Below are 18,316 nucleotides of genomic sequence, written 5' to 3'. Positions count from 1 at the left end.
TTACTTGCGGTACCACTTTTTTATTAGATTCTGATACCAAGGGTACAAGAGAATTGAACTCCAGAAAAGACACTGAGTTTTTAAAGCAACTCATACAAATGCCAGAACCCTTTTTTTATTAATGCTCTGGAGCAAAGAGAGGCTGATTGACAAACCTAGATTGCAGAAGCACAGCTGCCTAGGGCAACCAGTCAGCAATTTGTTCTGAACTACTACAAGTCATAAAATAAAAGTAAATACCTGGCTGATTGTTTTTTTAGTTGGTTGATTGATTGATTGGTTACTTACTATTGGCAACTGCACTTGAGCATGTTAGCAAGTATGTTAGTAAATTAGCCCCACTGTTTCTTCTGAACAACCCTCAAAATGTATGAATGAATGAATAAGTAATGTATATCCACAGCCAAAGCACTAATTTAAAGCAGTAAAATCTCACCAAGGTCGATGAATGGTCCGGGTGCTGTCCTGTACTCGTAACCCAAAGGAGCGAATCCAATGCAAACTAAAAACAGCTTCAATCAGCACACCGGACAGCCATGGAACATCTAAAACTTCAGCTTTTAATCATTTCTGTTAAAACCAACATGCGCATGGGCACTTAATCATAGGCCTATTGAAGCTGTTTTTCGTTTCCACTGTTTCTTCTGGGCTGGATTTAAACTTAGTGCACCCATAGGCTGGAAAGCCTCTTCGCCCCCCTTCTTCCACCCCACTCACCCCACCACTTTCCCCCTGTCTTTCCCATCTGCCTGCCCTCTGCTGAGTGCCTCTACTGAGTAAAGGGGGAGGTGGGATACTCAAATGGCTAGAAATCTCTTGCCCAGATAGGACAAGATATTGTCCTCAGATTTTTTCTGCCTGAGGCCCGGGCCTTTGTGGTCTGCTCACAAATCCATGTCTGTTAGTGATAATGGTTTCTAACAATGAAAAGGAAGTCCCATGCTCTTGTCATATACCTGAGTAATGTAACACTGACATTATTATCAATGACAGGAATCATATCAGTATGACTAAAAAAGAACCAGGAAACAAAATATGTTGTTCTTCAGATCATTGGTTATTTAAACCCCCTTCAGGCAGATATGATACGGGACCTGCATTGCATGTTAGCATGGGGTGCTTGCTACAGGAGCAAGCACCCCATGTATGGGCCTTTATGGGCACAATTTTGCAACCCTTATCACTCAGGCTTTTGGGCCTGTAGCAGTAATGGATGTGTCCAAAACAACCAAGTCCAACTACATATGTCAGAACACAAAATTATCCTCTAGCCAGACTGTTGTATAACAACAAGCAGGAAGGCCAAAAACGAAATGATTGGGAGGTTGATGTGTGCAGAAAATTAATTACATTTTTTATGCATTCTGTATGCTAAACAGAAGCTTAAAACACCCACATGAAATTCTTTGAGTACAAACTTGTAAACATGTCTTTCTTCAGCCCTATCCCAGTAATGTACTACTGTTATTAGTCTGTCTCTATTATTTGCATTCCAATGAGCAATAAGTTATCTCAAATATAAACAATGCTTTTCCAAACAAAATGTACACTATTTATCATTTATGTTGCATTTAACAGTAAAAGAGATAAAGTGCCGAGCCCAATAAAAAATGTCAGAGCGCAAAATTGTCCTCTATATTCCTTATGCAATAACTAACAGGAAATCAGAAAGTGGAATCACTGGGAGATGACAATTAAATTACATTTGGAAACTGTCTACATAATAAATAAATCCATGTGAATACAACACATTATGCCATAAAAAATGAAATGTTTCTTGTTTTCTGTCTTGACTTTTTTGCCGCTATTCCCTCCACTTTACCCCAACATCTTCCTTTCCCTTGTCCTCTGTTGCTCTTTTTGGCATAATAAAACACGCATTATCATCAACACGTATATACAGTGTATTATATATATAAATATATATACTGGAACAAGGACAGCATTCCTAGGATTTAAAGAATTGTGAGCAAAATGAAAATGCAAAAATAGAAAGGTTTATTACTCAATGTTTCGGTCTCACACAGAAACCTTCATCTGGAGTGAAAAACAAAAAAAAAAACTCCAGATGAAGGTTTCTGTGTGAGACCAAAACATTGAGTAATAAACCTTTCTATTTTTGCATTTACATTTTGCTCACAATTCTTTAAATCCTAGGAGTGCTGTCCTTGTTCCAGTGCATTTTTTTGTACTAGCACCCAGGTTTTGTTGCACCCTATGGACTATTATATATATATATATATATATATATATATCACAGTCCTTAAGTGCCCAAAGTCCAAAAATATAATAGCAGGGTGCCCGGTCAAACTCAATATCTACTTAACTTGGAATCTTCATTACAGTGCAGCGTCAATTACACAGGCTTCCTTTCCTTAGCTCTTTTTCCCCCATCCCCGGTACCTCAGAGACAATAATGACATCCAGGATGGGATATAACAGGCCACATCTTTATTAACAGAAAATATGTAAATATATAAATCCAAAATAATTTATAAAATGATCAACATTTTAACAATAACCACCCATGTTATGCCCATTGGAATGCTTGCCCACTCCAAACCACCAACCATGGCTGCCTGCCATGCCAGCCACCTTCCACAGCAGTTTCAGGTGGGCAAGTGAGAGCAGGCAACCAGAATCCACTACTCTCCTGGGACCCTTGTCCGAGGAGGTTACCATCCACCTTTTGACACCCATGTGCCAAAACTGGGGCTTAGCCCCCACCTTCCAGCAAGCATATATATATATATATATATAGGTATGGGACCCGTTATCCGGAAACCCATAGTCCAGAAAGTTCCGAATTGTGGAGAGGCCGTCTCCTATAGACTCCATTATAAGCAAATTATTTTGATTTTTGAAAATGATTTTCTTTTTCTCAGTAATTATAATACAGAACCTTGTACTTGTTCCTAACTAAGATATAATTAATCCTTATTGGAGGCAAAACAATCCTATTGGGTTTATTCAATATGTAAATGATTTTTAGCAGACTAAGGGGCTGATTTACTAACCCACGAATCCGACCCGAATTGGAAAAGTTCCGACTTGAAAACGAACATTTTGCGACTTTTTCGTATGTTTTGCGATTTTTTCGGATTCTGTACGAATTTTTCGTTACCAATACGATTTTTGCGTAAAAACGCGAGTTTTTCGTATCCATTACGAAAGTTGCGTAAAAAGTTGCGCATTTTGCGTAGCGTTAAAACTTACGCGAAAAGTTGCGCATTTTTCGTAGCGTTAAAACTTAACGCTACGAAAAATATGCAACTTTTCGCGTAAGTTTTAACGCTACGCAAAATGCGCAACTTTTTACGTAACTTTCGTAATGGATAGGAAAACTCGCGTTTTTACGCAAAAATCGTATTGGATCCGAAAAATTCGTAAAGAATCCGAAAAAATCGCAAAACATACGAAAAAATCGCAAAGTACCGATCATTACGAAAAAAACGCAATCGGACTCCATTCGACCCGTTCGTGGGTAAGTAAATCAGCCCCTTAAGGTATGGAGATCCAAAGATCGTAAAAGAATCGTATCCAGAAAACCCCAGATCCCGAGCATTCTCGATAACAGGTCCCATATCTATACATATATATATATATATATATATATATATATGTGTGTATTTATTTTTAATATTTAATTGACCTCCTGCCTTTATTTCAGTACAAGGTCCTAAATTTGGCCTCTGTGTGAGATCTGAACAAGAAAAAAGGCTAATGACATGGCAGAGTTCTGATATAGATGTTAGGTGTATGTCATTTATGCAGAATCAAATGTTTATGTGGAAAGCAGCAATGCCTCCCATGAGTAATGTCATCCTCTTTGAAGTCTAATTTAGAAGCTCAGTCAACACAGTGAGGGCTTAAGCAGTAGTAGAGCTAAAATATCATTTATGCGCACTGCATTTTATGATCATTTTTACTTTGATAATGTGAATCTAAATCATATCAGTAAAAAAATACAGCACACGTTGTTTTTGTAAATGTTCCATTAGAAAAATGAAAAAGTGGGTCTATAGAAGAGGGCATTTTAAGGCCAAAATGCAAATGCAAGTATTTTAGTTCTTTTTAGAAAGAATAAAGATGCATTGCTGGGAGCTACAGTAACTTTTGCAAACATTGGCTACTTGCCTACCTATCTATGTGTATGTCTGTCTGTCTATCTATGTACGTGCCTACTACATTTCTTTCTCATTTTCTAATTCTTCTGAACTTGTAGCCACTCCTCTGCCCCTGTGGATAGATGCCTTTGGCAGGGGCGATTCTGTAAATATCGCCGCCTGAGGCGGCTCAGGCGGCTACATTTCTTTCTCATTTTCTAATTCTTCTGAACTTGTAGCCACTCCTCTGCCCCTGTGGATAGATGCCTTTGGCAGGGGCGATTCTGTACATATCGCCGCCTGAGGCGGCTCCTGGATGCCGCCCCCCCCAGAGAGCGCAAATGAATGTCTATTCATTTGCGCTCTCTGCACTAGAAGAGCCGAATTTCCGGTTTAAAAACCGGAAATTCGTCTCTTACAGTTACCAGGAGCGGCTTTTTGCCGCCCCTGGTAACTGGGGCGCTTCTGCCGCCTGAGGCGAGTTTCTCAACTCGCCTAATGGCAGAAGTGCCCCTGGCCTTTGGGCAAGGTCACATGGTTGCACTACTGTTTCAACAACAATGCTGCTTTTAATAGTTGGTTAAATGTATTAAAGCATGGCAAAATGGGGAGGCACATTTATTAACATTCTGATGTTTTTTCAAACTGTGATTAAACAAATTTTCTCCAAAACGACAAATGTCTATTCATTTATTAAAAGATGCAAATTTAAAAAGCACAAACAAATTAAAATGCCAAAAGAATCCAAAAACAAACCTCAAATTTTCATTTTGGTAAGAGTATTTGTACACGTACAAATGAAAAAAAACCTCTAAAATCATAAACAAAAACCTCTAAAACTAGAATAAAGAATACGAATATTTGCAAGTGGGCCCCAAAGAAATGATGAGTGGAGAACAAACTAACAGTGCAGAAATATCATTTATAATGATGCTAAAGCAGGGGTCCTCAAAATTTTTAAGCAGGGGGCCAGTTCATGGTCCCTCAGACTGTTTGGGGGCCGGACTTAATTCCCCCCTGTGTCCTCATACTATGGCCTGCTTCCCCCTGCGTCCTCCCGCTCTCCACTGCTTCTTCCTGCTACCGCTGCTTTCTCCCGCTTCCCACTGCTTCCTCCCACTACTCACTGCTTCCTCCCGTTCCCCACTGCTTCCTCCCGCTCCCCACTGCTTCCTCCCGCTACTCACTGCTTTCTCCCGCTCCCCACTGCTTCCTCCCGCACCCCACTGCTTCCTCCCGCTACTCACTGCTTTCTCCCACTCCCCACTGCTTCCTCCCACTCCCCACTGCTTCCTCCCGCTCCCCACTGCTTTCTCCCGCTACTCACTGCTTTCTCCTGCTCCCCACTGCTTCCTCCCGTTCCCCACTGCTTTCTCCCGCTCCCCACTGCTTCCTCCCACTACCCGCTGCTTTCTCCAGCTCTTCCCTGCTTCCTCCCGCTCCCCACTGCTTCTTCCCGCTCCCCGCTGCTTTCTCCAGCTCTCCCCTGCTTCCTGCCACTCCCCACTGCTTTCTCCAGCTCTCCCCTGCTTCCTCCCGCTCCCCACTGCTTCCTCTCGCTCCCAGCTGCTTTCTTCGGATCTCCCCTGCTTCCTTCCACTCTCTGCTGCCTTCTCCAGCTCTCCCCTGCTTTCTCCCGCTCCTCGCTGCTTTCTCTGGCTCTCCCCTGCATCCTCCCACTCCCCACTGCTTCCTCCCGCTACCCGCAATTTAAATTGCTGCCATTCAGACACTATTAAAACCAGGGCCCCCAAACTTTGCACAGTGGTTTTTACTATATAACAGTGGTCCAAGGATAGAAAAAGTGGGCAGAGCCAACAACAGATCAGATTTCATTCAGTGACTTCACGTTTTTCAACCCAACATGAAGTTTGTTCTCTAACTTCCCTTTCTAGTTTCTATTGTTTCTTCCTCCATATCTGACGATTCAACCAATGGAGGGTAGGAACGATCTTTCGTGCGACATCAAAATTGCTACGTGTATGGCCACCTTTAGAAACATTTTTTGATATTGTTGCTCTTAGTATGTACCTTATTGATCCAAGAAAACTTGAACTGTTTTTCAAGATTTTTCCTGTTTTTCCTGTTTTAGTAATGAGAAGCCCTTCGCTGCAAATAAGAATGTGATACAGCCTTTATGTCTAAGATACACATTTAAATAATTTTGAATTGTATCTCCTCATGAAATCATTGTTGACCTCACATGTCTGGGGCAGCTGTGCTTTCCCATAACCAAGTATAGTAGCACTAATGGAAACTATATACGGATTGAACTTTTTTTAACCTACTTGCATGCTGGAAATTTACTTTTATTTTAGAACAAGTACGAAACTGAAGTGCCATGTAATCTTTCAAATTAAATTAGTCATTAAAGAGTTTTACACATATACAGTTATTTTCAAATAAGCCATTAAGCCAAACCATGAAGGAATAGAGCAAACATATAAAAGATCTCCCAGAAAAAGGTTGTAGCACACTCTAAGGAAGTAATGTAAGTTTGAAACATCCTAATATTTCTAGAGCCCATTTATTTATTTATTGATTGAATAATTTAGTTAAGGTGAAAAAAACACCTTCCTGGCGTATCTTAACTGTAAAAACGTTATATATTTATATATATTTACACAGATCGGTTCTAAGTGCTGGGGTCTGGGATTTGAAGTCTCTCTACTTTTCATAGTGGGCAGCGCACAGATTCTCTGCAAAGCAGAGGGACTTTAAGTCTCAGAAGCCAGCCCTTTCCCATGGCAGTTTTTTACAATTTGCCCACTGGGACATTGTGTAAATAGCCACAAGCCTTTGAAACGTACAGCTTCATGCTGAATTTAATGCATTAGGCCATGCTAGATTCAAAAGAGTTGGGCAGGGCACATAGGAATTGTTCCAGTGCTCCCTGCAAAGAGCTGCACACCCTGCACCCAAGTGCTCTTAGAATAAGCACTAAGTGACATGCTCTTGTGCCCGTTAGTGCACAAAATCAGCAGTATTTTTTCCTAAACCCCCAGTAATTGGGTTAATGGATGTTGGGCATGGAGGGAGGCCCAAGTTCTAATTCTGCACAAATTCTGGTACTTAGATTAACTATAAGATTAATGCCACACTAGGCAGGAAACCTGCTGATATCGTGTCATCTTTGGTTCAGGGCCTCCTTGAAATATTTACAGTAGCTTTTTAGAAATATTCACAGTTTGTAAGTGCCAAAAAAAGAAAGAAATATGATGACATCTGAAACAGTTTGAAATTGTTGCATTCATTTGTACTCAAGTGTATTTGCATGACATAAATTAATATGGGGCCCAGTGCTCAGAATGTTCTGGGAGAATACATTTTTAAAGGTGATCTAGTAAACACTGTATTAATAATACCCAGCTATTAACGAATGGTACCTTCTACTGACTATTCATTTTCAAAGCAATTTCAAGGGAAATCTACATAGGAAACTTCAAGGCTTTCTGCTGCCGCTTGCTCTTGATGTCTCTGAAATGAATATTTTATTTCTCTAAAGAAAGCATTAAAAGAAAGCTGCAGGCCTGCTGTGATCGGAGTGCTGCCTTTGCGAGAGAAAGACAACAACTGTAGAAACAGTGTAATTGTTCTCTGCTTTGTTTGACATATTAGAGATAGACCATGAATTGCTGCTAAACTCCTTGACAGGTGTTTCAGGCGCTATCACGGATCCAAGCAGACAGGGAAGGAGACTGGAAAATCAATAAGGTTTTAATCCTAATGCTGTCAAGCTCCTCATCGGATGCTTTATGCTATGAAATATAACATAAATTGTTTAGGAAAAACTTTGCCCATCCCCACACCTTGGGGCACATTTAAGTACGAATTTTCACCAATTAAAGTGGACCTGTCACCCAGGCATAAAAAGCTGTATAATAAAAGTCCTTTTCAAATTAAGCATGAAACCCATACTCATTTTTTATTAACACATCCATAACCATTATAAAAGCATTTAAAAATGCATAGGCATAGAGGCGGGGCAGACAGTTGCTTTCACTTTAAATTCAGAACTTTTTAGATGTTGCTGCACTCCTAACATTCCCCCTCCCTCCTCAACATCTAATTGTGTAACCAGTGCATAGGCATGAGCATCAGGTTCCCCCATACTTACATAGTTACATAGTTACATAGGGTTGAAAAAAGACCATTGTACATCAAGTTCAACCCATCCGAGTAAACCCAGCACACAACCTATACTAACCAATCTATACACTCACATACATAAACTATATATATACAACCAGTAATACTAACTGTAGATATTAGTATCACAATAGCCTTGGATATTCTGCTTGTTCAAAAACTCATCCAGGCCCCTCTTAAAGGCATTAACAGAGTCTGCCATTACCACATCACTAGGAAGGGCATTCCACAGCCTCACTGCACTCACCGTGAAAAACCACCTACGCTGCTTCAAATGGAAGCTCTGTTCCTCTAATCTATAGGGGTGACCTCTGGTGCGCTGATTGTTTTTATGGGAAAAAAGAACATCCCCCAACTGCCTATAATCCCCTCTAATGTACTTGTACAGAGTAATCATGTCCCCTCGCAAGCGCCTCTTTTCCAGAGAAAACAACCCCAACCTCGACAGTCTAACCTCATAGCTTAAATCTCCCATCCCCTTTACCAGTTTAGTTGCACGTCTCTGCACTCTCTCCAGCTCATTAATATCCTTCTTAAGGACTGGAGCCCAAAACTGCACCGCATACTCAAGGTGAGGCCTTACCAGGGACCTATAAAGCGGCAAAAATATGTTCTCATCCCTTGAGTCAATGCCCTTTTTTATACAAGACAGCACTTTATTTGCTGTAGTAGCCACAGAATGACACTGCCTGGAATTAGACAACTTGTGATCTACAAAAACCCCTAGATCCTTCTCCATTAAGGATGCCCCCAACACACTACCATTCAGTAGATAGTTTGCGTTTATATTATTCCTACCAAAGTGCATAACTTTGCACTTGTCAACATTGAACCTCATTTTCCAGTTTGCTGCCCAGTTTTCCAATTTTGTCAAATCGCTCTGCAAAGCGGCAGCATCCTGCATGGAACTTATAGTTTTGCACAATTTAGTGTCATCAGCAAAAATAGAAACAGTACTGTCTATGCCCTCCTCCAGGTCATTAATAAACAAGTTAAAAAGCAAAGGACCAAGGACTGACCCCTGCGGTACTCCACTAACCACACTGGCCCAATTAGAAAATGTTCCATTTACCACCACTCTTTGTACTCTATCCTTCAGCCAGTTTTCTATCCAATTACAAATATTATGTTCTAGGCCAATATTCCTCAATTTGATCATTAACCTTCTGTGAGGTACTGTATCAAACGCTTTAGCAAAATCTAAGTAGATGACATCAACTGCCATTCCAGCATCAAGGTTCCTGCTCACCTCCTCATAAAAGGCAACTAAATTAGTCTGGCAAGATCTGTTACGCATAAAACCATGCTGGCACAAACTAATAGTATTGTGAACTGCAATGTATTCAACTATCCTATCCCTTATTACCCCTTCCAGAAGCTTTCCTACTACTGATGTCAGACTAACAGGCCTATAGTTTTCAGGCTGAGAACGAGATCCCTTTTTAAATAACGGCACCACATTAGCAATCCGCCAGTCTCTTGGCACCATGCCAGACCTCAACGAATCCTGAAAAATTATGTGAAGAGGCTTGGCAATCACAGCGCTCAGCTCATTTAATACCCTGGGATGAATCCCATCCGGTCCTGGACCTTTGTTTACCTTTACATGTTCAAGTCTCTTTTGAATTTCCTCCTGAGTGACCCATGCGCCAGTAGCTAAATTACTAGCACTGGGTATATTAAAAGGGAAGCCTTCATTATCTGGCTCCTCAGATGTATAGACAGATGAAAAATAAGAGTTCAAAATTTCAGCTTTTTCCCCGTTTTCATCAACCAACGTACCTCCCCGTGATAATAAAGTTCCCACCCCTTCTTGCTTCATTTTTTTACTATTCACATAATTAAAAAATAATTTTGGATTCTTTTTACTCCTAGCTGCAATATCCCTTTCCATCTCTATTTTAGCTTGCCTGATAGCTTTTTTGCATGCTTTATTTGCTTCCTTGTACCTGATGAAAGTTTCCGCTGTCCCAGCTAACTTTAATGCTTTAAAAGCACGTTTTTTATTACCAACCTCGACCTTAACTCTTTTATTCAGCCATAAGGGTTTTGCTTTGCGATGCCTCTCCTTGCTTACAAGGGGAATATACTGTTGTGTATACCTGCAAAGCAATGTTTTAAAGATGTTCCATTTTCCTTCTGTGTCTAACCCCATGAAAAGCCTTTCCCAGTTGACACATTGCAGAGATGCCCTTAAACTGGCAAAGTCTGCACGTCTAAAATTGAGCGTTTTAGTTACTCCCTTATAGAGCTGTCTCTGTAGCATTATCTCAAAGGAGACCATGTTGTGATCACTGTTCCCCAAATGCTCACCCACACAAATGTTAGAGATAAGTTCAGTATTATTAGATATTACCAGGTCCAAAATAGACTCATTCCGAGTAGGTTCATGAACCACCTGAAATAAAAAGTTGTCATTTAGCATATTTACAAACCTACTAGCTCTTTCTGACTTAGCCACCCCATTACTCCAGTCAATGTCCGGATAATTAAAGTCCCCCATAATAACAACTTGACCCAATTTTGAAGCCTCCTCCATTTGCAAAAGTAGCTGGGACTCATCCCCCTCATCTATACGGGGTGGTTTATAGCATACACCAATGATCATTTTCTTTGTGACCTTCAGCCCTACTGAAATTTCTACCCAAAGAGATTCAACGTTTTCATTGGTAATGTCTTTATTACATGGCTTTAAATCTGACTTTACATAAAGACAAACCCCTCCACCCTTTTTAATCCCTCTGTCCCTCCTAAAAAGCGTATACCCATTTAAATTCACAGCCCAGTCGCATTTTTCATCCCACCAGGTCTCAGTGATACCAATTAAGTCATAATTTTCAATACATGCAATAGCCTGCAGCTCCCCTATTTTTCCCGACAAGCTACGCGCATTAGCCAGCATGCAGCGGAGATTACTACTTCTTCCTCTACAGCTTACATTAGCTAAAGGACAGTTAGAGCTAAGGTGAAAATTAGTCTGTTTCCCTTGTAACAATGGAAGCTCCTTATCTGATAAACTATATGCCCCCCTCACTCCTCCCCCACAACCCTTTACTGGTCCCACTGCCCCATCTACACTAGGTCTCCCACAAGAATCTAGCTTACCAACCCCCCCCTTGTCTAGTTTAAACACTCCTCCAGCCTCTTAACCATTCTCTCCCCTAGCACAGTAGACCCCCTTCCATTGAGGTGCAATCCGTCAGGGCTGTATAGATTGTACCCCAAAGAAAAGTCAGCCCAGTGCTCTAGGAACCCAAACCCTTCCTTCCTACACCAAGACTTTACTGGCACAGAAACAAGATTTTGGCAAGATACAAAGCTTGCCTAAACAGTGTCTTCTTGCTGCAATTGTGAATTCCAAGGCTAAAGAAAATAAGATTAAAATAATTTTTATAGTGTAAGTGAAGGTTATTTTACTTGACAAACACAATAGAAAACAATTTGGAATTATTTCTTAGGGTGACAGGTCCCCTTTAAAAGCACTATTGGAAAACATTCCGACTAACAACGATAATTTCTGATGTGCATTAATTGTGCAAAAATTCGCATCGTGGACGTAAAATATTGTGGTACCATCCGAAATCTTCGTATCCGACGATCGTAAACGACATGAAAACTTTCTGACTTTGATCCTTCTGTGCATGATTTTGGAAGCCTCCCATAGGACTCAATGGCACTCTGCAGCTCCAACCTGGCCCAAGGAAAGCCTCCCATAGGGCTCAATGGCACTCTGCAGCTCCAACCCGGCCCAAGGAAAGTCTCCCATAGGGCTCAATGGCACTCTGCAGCTCCAACCCGGCCCAAGGAAAGTCTCCCATAGGGCTCAATGGCACTCTGCAGCTCCAACCTGGCCCAAGGAAAGTCTCCCATAGGGCTCAATGGCACTCTGCAGCTCCAACCCGGCCCAAGGAAAGTCTCCCATAGGGCTCAATGGCACTCTGCAGCTCCAACCTGGCCCAAGGAAAGTCTCCCATAGGGCTCAATGGCACTCTGCAGCTCCAACCTGGCCCAAGGAAAGTCTCCCATAGGGCTCAATGGCACTCTGCAGCTCCAACCTGGCCCAAGGAAAGTCTCCCAAAGGGCTCAATGGCACTCTGCAGCTCCAACCTGGCCCAAGGAAAGTCTCCCATAGGGCTCAATGGCACTCTGCAGCTCCAACCTGGCCCAAGGAAAGTCTCCCATAGGGCTCAATGGCACTCTGCAGCTCCAACCTGGCCCAAGGAAAGTCTCCCATAGGGCTCAATGGCACTCTGCAGCTCCAATCTGGCCCAAGGAAAGTCTCCCATAGGGCTCAATGGCACTCTGCAGCTCCAACCTGGCCCAAGGAAAGTCACGATACCGAAGCTTGAATGAATCCGAAACTTTTGCACCCGTTGTGACAAATACGACTTGTTGCGCAAGGTGTCACAAAGTACAAAGAGTTGTGCAAATTTGCGAAAATATTGCAGAAAATGCGCAAATAAAGCGTATTCGGACCTGTCGTACTTTAATGAATGTGCCCCCTTGTGTCGCAACCCCTCCTTTTTATAGATTGTAAGCAGTTTTGGGCAGGGGCATCTTCACCTCTTGTATCAGTTATTGGTTGCTTTGTATGTTATTCTGTATGTCCATTGTATGAAACCCACTTATTGTACAGTGATGCAGAATATGTTGGCGCTTTATAAATACATATTAATAATAATAGTGTAGAAAAATGTTTTTGTACAGAGATACAGTATATATGGGTTATATGGATACATTTGGAGTTGGATAGGTGACAACAGGGGCCATTTACTTAACAGAATGCAGTGTGCAAAGTGCAGAAAATAAACCACAAATGCAATTTTTTTTTTTTTTTGCAATGTCCACATTGCCTTCTTGTGGCCTGTGGCTACCCCTACAAATACAAAGCTGAATGCATTAGTCAGGGCTGGGTGTAAGGGGGAGGTACGTCTGCAGGGAAACAGGGAATGACCCCTAATATTTCCTAATGCAAATATTTTTTAATGTGCTCAAATCTGTAATCATTGTCGCCTAAACATTCCTTTAACTACAACTCTTGATACAAATTCATTCGACAAGAGGTTCACCAGGGTCTCCTTCCTAGTTTGCTCTTTCATCAGTAAAGACCAGAAACTGTGCTTTATTAAACAATAAAAAAATGCTGGTTTGTTAGATGAAATACTAGCTTCTGTGTACTAATTTGTCCAAGTGGTCAAGCCACTAATCAAGTAGTGGGGTATTTAACAATATATTGTGTATGTGTGATACATGTGTGATTTTAGTTTTGTATGCTATAAAAATTACACTGTGCTTTTTCTTTTATACATTTACTTAATGTATAAAGGTTTAAATATAGAAATGTGATAGAAATGTGGTGTGGGCTTAGATACAGAAATTAAATTTGGCGGTTTTTATAGAAGTGGCCTGTAGCTATGGATTCCAGTTTAAATGGCATATTTATCAAAGTGAGATGAGAAACTTTAACACATACTTCTCAAAAAACTTGTCTTAAAGTCAGTGAATAAATTATATTGTTGGACTAGTTTTCAAGAATGTGGATAATTTTATCTCTAATATATAAACCTTTAGAGACTGGCTGATGCTGCTCAACCCTAGTCGAGTCTTAATCACTCTGTAATGGTGCTGGTAATGGGCCTGACGTTGTCTCACTCGTACTCACCGGGAATTATATGCAGGTTAAAGGGTTTACTTTTAATGGTTTGGGAATGAGGGATATCCCCCACAATGCATGTAGTTAAAAGCCTAAACCTGTGCACAGGACAGGTAATATGTGAACTGGATTGTATTTGTGTGACAGGAAACTACTACACAATTAAATCATGGAGATTAGTGCTACCCTTACATAAAATATTACCCCATCAATAAGGCATTCTCCAAAACTGTAAACCGCTGATTTAATATAGGTATGTGATCTGTTATCTGTCAACCTTTTATCCAAAAAACTCCAAGTTACGGAAAGACCACCTCCCATAGACTCCATTTTAATCAAATAATTCACATTTTAATATAAAAATAAAACAGTAGCTTGTATTTGATCCTAACTAAGATATAAATAAAACAATCTTATTGGGTTTATATAATGTTTAAATAACTTTTTAGCAGACTTAGAGTATGAAGATCCAAATTATGGAAAGACCCTTTATCCGGAAGGCCCCAGGTCCTAAGTATTCTGGATGAAAGGTCCCATAGCAGCACAAGAACAATAAGAATATCGTACCTAGCCACTGTGCCTCTTACCTTTATAGCTTTTAGCAGTGTGTGTGGCTCAGCTCTTATCCCTCTCTGATCAAGATTTTCGTACGCAGTGAAGGCCGTTTTTGCTTCGTGGATGTCAGCAAAGCTATCAAAGAGAATGGAGCCTTTAGAAAAGGTGACTCTGCAGTAACTTTAAAGCAATTTATAATAACGCATTTTACCGAGTCTCTGTGTTTGTACTAAATACCACAGAAAAGCATTCCTCTGAAATCCATTTCTAAGGACTTTTCATGTCCATTCTTGTAGCCACAGCAGGTTTAAGAGAGGTTTCCTTACAATGCGTATAATCAAGTATTAAAAGTTCCCTTCAAGCAGAGTGGTGCGGCACAAAAGTGCTGCTAAGCCTTTATCCTGTTGTGCTGCAATAATTTTATCATGGACAAATTAACCTAGGAGGAAAATTACGATTTATGGTGACATTTGAATAATGTCTTTAAAGTTACTGTGATGTGAAGAGCTTGTATTATATTCCTTAAAAATTCAAAAAAAGATAACAGGTTGACTATATTTAAATGGGAATATCAAAGAAGTAGACTACAAATTAGACTAGGAATACCTTCCATCTTACTGTATCAGCCCAGAAGTACAGCACTCCATAGAAGTACAGATCCATACCTCCACAGATTTCCCCAGTAGCCCCCCACATTTTGTTTCTGCTCAGGTTTAGCACAAGCTCAATCTTCTCTTGCTGCTTTGTGGGATCCAGAGCATAAGGATTTAGCATAGGGGTTTGAGCAAAACGATTGAAAAACAATATATTGAGCAAACAACCATGGCATAATCGTTCATGTTGCAGGGCTTAAAGGGCTGGTTCACCTTCCAGTTAACTTTTAGTATGTTTTAGAATGGTCTGTTCTTAGAAACTTTTTAATTTGTCTTTTTTATATTTTTTAATTAATTACCCTCCTCTTGTAACTCAAATGGGGGTCACTAACCCCAGCAGCCAAAAAATGATTTCAAGGCTATAGTTTTATTGTTGTCACTTTATATTACTTATCTTTCTATTTAGGCCCTCTTTTTCTCATATTTCTGTCACATTTTCAAACTACTGCCTGGTTGCTAGGTTAAATTGGGCCCTAGCAACCAGATAGCAGTTCAAATGTTTGTTCAACTGCTAAACAAGGGCTTCCCCCCTTCTCTGGAATTCGCTCCCACAAACTATCAGACTTTCTCCCAATCTCTCTGCCTTCAAGAGATCTCTAAAAACACATTTATTCAGAGAAGCTTACCCTAATCTAGTTTAGCAATACCCTGTGCCACACCTCTCACAACTCTGGTCACGCCCATTCCCACGCCTTGTGTCTCAACCCTTTCTCCTTGTAGATTGTAAGCTCTTTTGGGCAGGGCTCTCTTCACCTCTTGTATCGGTAACTGATTGCTTTATATGTTACTCTGTATGTCCAATGTATGTAACCCACTTATTGTACAGCGCTGCGGAATATGTTGGCGCTTTATAAATAAATGTTAATGTAATGTAATAAATAATTCAAAAGGTGCAAATACAAATGAAGACCAATATTGCGCCACAAGGTGGAACCTGATGGCCATGCACAGGATACAGTTATAGGCAGTGAGGAGGGAGGGGGAATGTAAGAAGTGCCGTGACATCTAAGAAGTGCAAAATGGAAAGTTAAAGTAATTGACTGCCCTGTCTCTACACCCGGGGCATAGAGGTGGGGAAAGCAATATATGATTGACAGCTGATATTTTTAAATGCAATTATAACAGGTATGGATGTTTTAATGAAAAAAAGAATTGGGGTTTTATGTTTACGTTGGAAAGGACTTTTATTATGCAGGTTTTACTGGATGGGTAACAGGTCTCCTTTAAGGATTCAAGGCTTTTTAATTTCCTGGCATTTCTGACCCTATAAGCTTCACTTTAATAGAGTGTCACTCAAATTATGGCTCTGCATTTGTACCTGAAAATCCCTCTTTCCAGCAGATCAAGGCATTTGGTGATCACTTTGGAATTGTATAAATCACTCTTCATGTTGTAAGAGAACTGCAATACAGTTGTGAAATATCCCTTATCTAACAGCTGTCGCAGAGCCTATAGAAAGAAAAGGTCAATGAAATTAGTCCACTATTATTTCTAAAAACATGCAGCAAGTAGAACCTTACATTTAGGCCACATCACCTGAACCTTTAACACGGGCATTTCTGCTACACAGAGGCCCAAACAGCCCCCCCCAGCTCAATTAATAGTGACTGCCAATGGCACCTTACAGCAGCCCCTCTGGCATTTGCCAGAACCCACAGATTGCCAGTCCCTGGCCTGATATGCAATAACATATGGCATTTTTGCATTCATTCAGCACCTGTTCATTCAACACCTGTAACAAACTTTGCATTTCTTATTAACTTACCTACAATGTGTCAGTTTTAGTTTGATCTCTGTTAGTTGCCATTTTTCATCAGCATAAAACGGCAAATTGAAGCAAAATACATGGCACATGCAGATGGAGCATTATTACAACATGGCCCTATATAAATAAGCTGCTGTGTAGCCATGGGGGCAGCCATTCAAGCTGGAAAAAAGGAGAAAAGGCACAGGTTACATAGCAGATAACTAGTAGGTAAGCCCCATAAAATGGGGCTTTATCTGGTATCTGCTAAGTAACCTGTGCCTTCTCTCCTTTGAATGGCTGCCCCCATGGCTGCACAGCAGCTTACTTATATAAACTTTAGTAGTCTTTCTGAGGCAAACACACCAGTTGTAGCAATGCAGGGCAACAGTACATTATATTGTTATTACTTTTATACACTTTCATTTTTTGGTGTTACTGTTCCTTTAAAGGAACAGTAACACCAAAAAATGTATATATTTAAAAGAAATTAAACTATAATGTACTGCTGCCCTGCACTGTTAAAAGTTTTTTGTGTTTGCTTCAGAAACATTACTAGAGTTTATATAAATCCTGGTGTGTAACCATGGGGGCAGCCATTCAAAAGAAGAAAAGGCACAGGTTACATAGCAGCTAACAGATAAACCCTGTAGAATACAATGGTGTCTTATCTGTTATCTGCTATGTAACCTGTGCCTTTTTTCCAGCTTGAATGGCTGCCCTCAGGGCTACACAGCAGCTTATTTATATAAACTGTAGTAGGGTTTCTGTAGCAAACACCCCAGCTGTACCAGTGCAGGAATGGCTGCCCCCGGGGCTACACAGCGGGGTATTTATATAAACTATAGTAGGGTTTCTGTAGCAAACACCCCAGCTGTACCAGTGCAGGAATGGCTGCCCCCGGGGCTACACAGCGGGGTATTTATATAAACTATAGTAGGGTTTCTGTAGCAAACACCCCAGCTGTACCAGTGCAGGAATGTCTGCCCCAGGGGCTACACAGCAGGGTATTTATATAAACTATAGTAGAGTTTCTGTAGCAAACACCCCAGCTGTACCGGTGCAGGAATGGCTGCCCCCGGAGCTACACAGCAGGGTATTTATATAAACTATAGTAGGGTTTCTGTAGCAAACACCCCAGCTGTACCGGGGCAGGAATGGCTGCCCCCGGGGCTACACAGCGGGGTATTTATATAAACTATAGTAGGGTTTCTGTAGCAAACACCCCAGCTGTACCGGTGCAGGAACGGCTGCCCCCGGGGTTACACAGCAGGGTATTTATATAAACTATAGTAGGGTTTCTGTAGCAAACACCCTAGCTGTACCAGTGCAGGAATGGCTGCCCCCGGGGTTACACAGCAGGGTATTTATATAAACTATAGTAGGGTTTCTGTAGCAAACACCCCAGCTGTACCAGTGCAGGAATGGCTGCCCCCGGGGCTACACAGCAGGGTAT

The 18,316-nt window shown here is 41.0% G+C and overlaps 1 protein-coding gene across 1 annotated transcript in view; it reads right to left on the bottom strand.

Moving 5' to 3' along the window:
* Window positions 1–18,316, bottom strand: part of LOC100493066 — a 102,575-nt gene that overhangs the window by 74,061 nt on the left and 10,198 nt on the right. Inside the window, exons 4-5 of the mRNA XM_012971365.3 lie at window positions 16,435–16,565; window positions 14,496–14,598 (exon numbers count right to left, since the gene is read on the bottom strand). Coding sequence (XP_012826819.2) covers window positions 14,496–14,598; window positions 16,435–16,565 — 234 coding nt within the window. The remainder of the gene's footprint in view (window positions 1–14,495; window positions 14,599–16,434; window positions 16,566–18,316) is intronic.

Source organism: Xenopus tropicalis, chromosome 9, assembly GCF_000004195.4.
Source record: "Xenopus tropicalis strain Nigerian chromosome 9, UCB_Xtro_10.0, whole genome shotgun sequence".
Classification (NCBI taxonomy): domain Eukaryota; kingdom Metazoa; phylum Chordata; class Amphibia; order Anura; family Pipidae; genus Xenopus; species Xenopus tropicalis.
Note: the sequence above shows the minus strand (reverse complement) of the source record. Positions and strands in the feature narration are given on the sequence as shown.